The sequence below is a fragment of the Engraulis encrasicolus genome, chromosome 12, assembly GCF_034702125.1.
Source record: "Engraulis encrasicolus isolate BLACKSEA-1 chromosome 12, IST_EnEncr_1.0, whole genome shotgun sequence".
Lineage (NCBI taxonomy): Eukaryota > Metazoa > Chordata > Actinopteri > Clupeiformes > Engraulidae > Engraulis > Engraulis encrasicolus.
The window spans coordinates 34,744,618-34,745,453 of NC_085868.1; the positions used below are offsets into that span (position 1 = coordinate 34,744,618).

At 59.6% G+C, this 836-nt stretch overlaps 1 protein-coding gene across 2 annotated transcripts in view; it reads left to right on the plus strand.

The window, feature by feature from the left end:
• The window catches only part of nlgn4xa (neuroligin 4 X-linked a), a 170,189-nt gene extending 169,851 nt beyond the window's left edge, over positions 1-338 (plus strand). For both annotated transcript variants that reach the window (XM_063212098.1, XM_063212099.1), the window contains one exon: positions 1-338. This exon is cut by the window's left edge and continues 620 nt beyond it. In XM_063212098.1, coding sequence (XP_063068168.1) covers positions 1-338 — 338 coding nt within the window.
• Positions 339-836: the final 498 nt, after the last annotated feature.

Consider the following 836-nt stretch of genomic DNA (forward strand, 5'->3'; position numbering starts at 1 on the left):
CGAGCGTGGCCGGCTCCAACGATGTGTCGCACCTGCCCAGCGAGGAGCTGATGTCGCTGCAGATGAAGCACCACCAGCTGGAGCACCAGGAGCGCGAGCACCACCACGACTGCGACTCGCTGGCGCCGCACGACACGCTGCGGCTCACCTGCCCGCCCGACTACGCGCTGACGCTGCGGCGCTCGCCCGACGACGTGCCGCTCATGACGCCCAGCACCATCACCATGATCCCCAACTCGCTGGCCACCATGCAGCAGCCCCTGCACAACTACGGCAGCTACGGGGGCAGCCAGAACAGCACCAACCTGCCCCACGGACACTCCACCACCCGCGTATAGGACCCCCGCCCCCTTGCTCCCCTCCCCCACGCCTCTCCCCCATGGACGCACGGGATGGGCAGGGGTCGGGGATCGCTGGGGTGGGGGTTTTGGGGTGAAAGATGTTGGATGCTGGGTGAACTTCCACCCACACACCCGTGTAGAGGACACACGCATGACCGGGTGAGGAATGGGTGGGGTTTTGGTAAATAGCGGCCAATGGTTGGACTACTTTTTGGGGGGCTATTTGGGATAGGGGCGGATGACTATGGTTGGGACTGCATTCTGCAGGTTGGAGCTTTGTTTGAAAGTTTGTGGGCAGGGTGAAGTGGGGTTTGGACGTCTGGTGTAAGGTGGACCCAACTGGTCCAACCTGTAGACAACAGTATACATACACTCTCTCACACACACAAATGACTGCATATTGGTTTGTGGAGGGTGTATGTAATAACAAGTGACAGCAGATGGACAGTTTTGAGACTGTGGTAACCTCCTTGAAGATTCAGTGTGTGTGTGTGT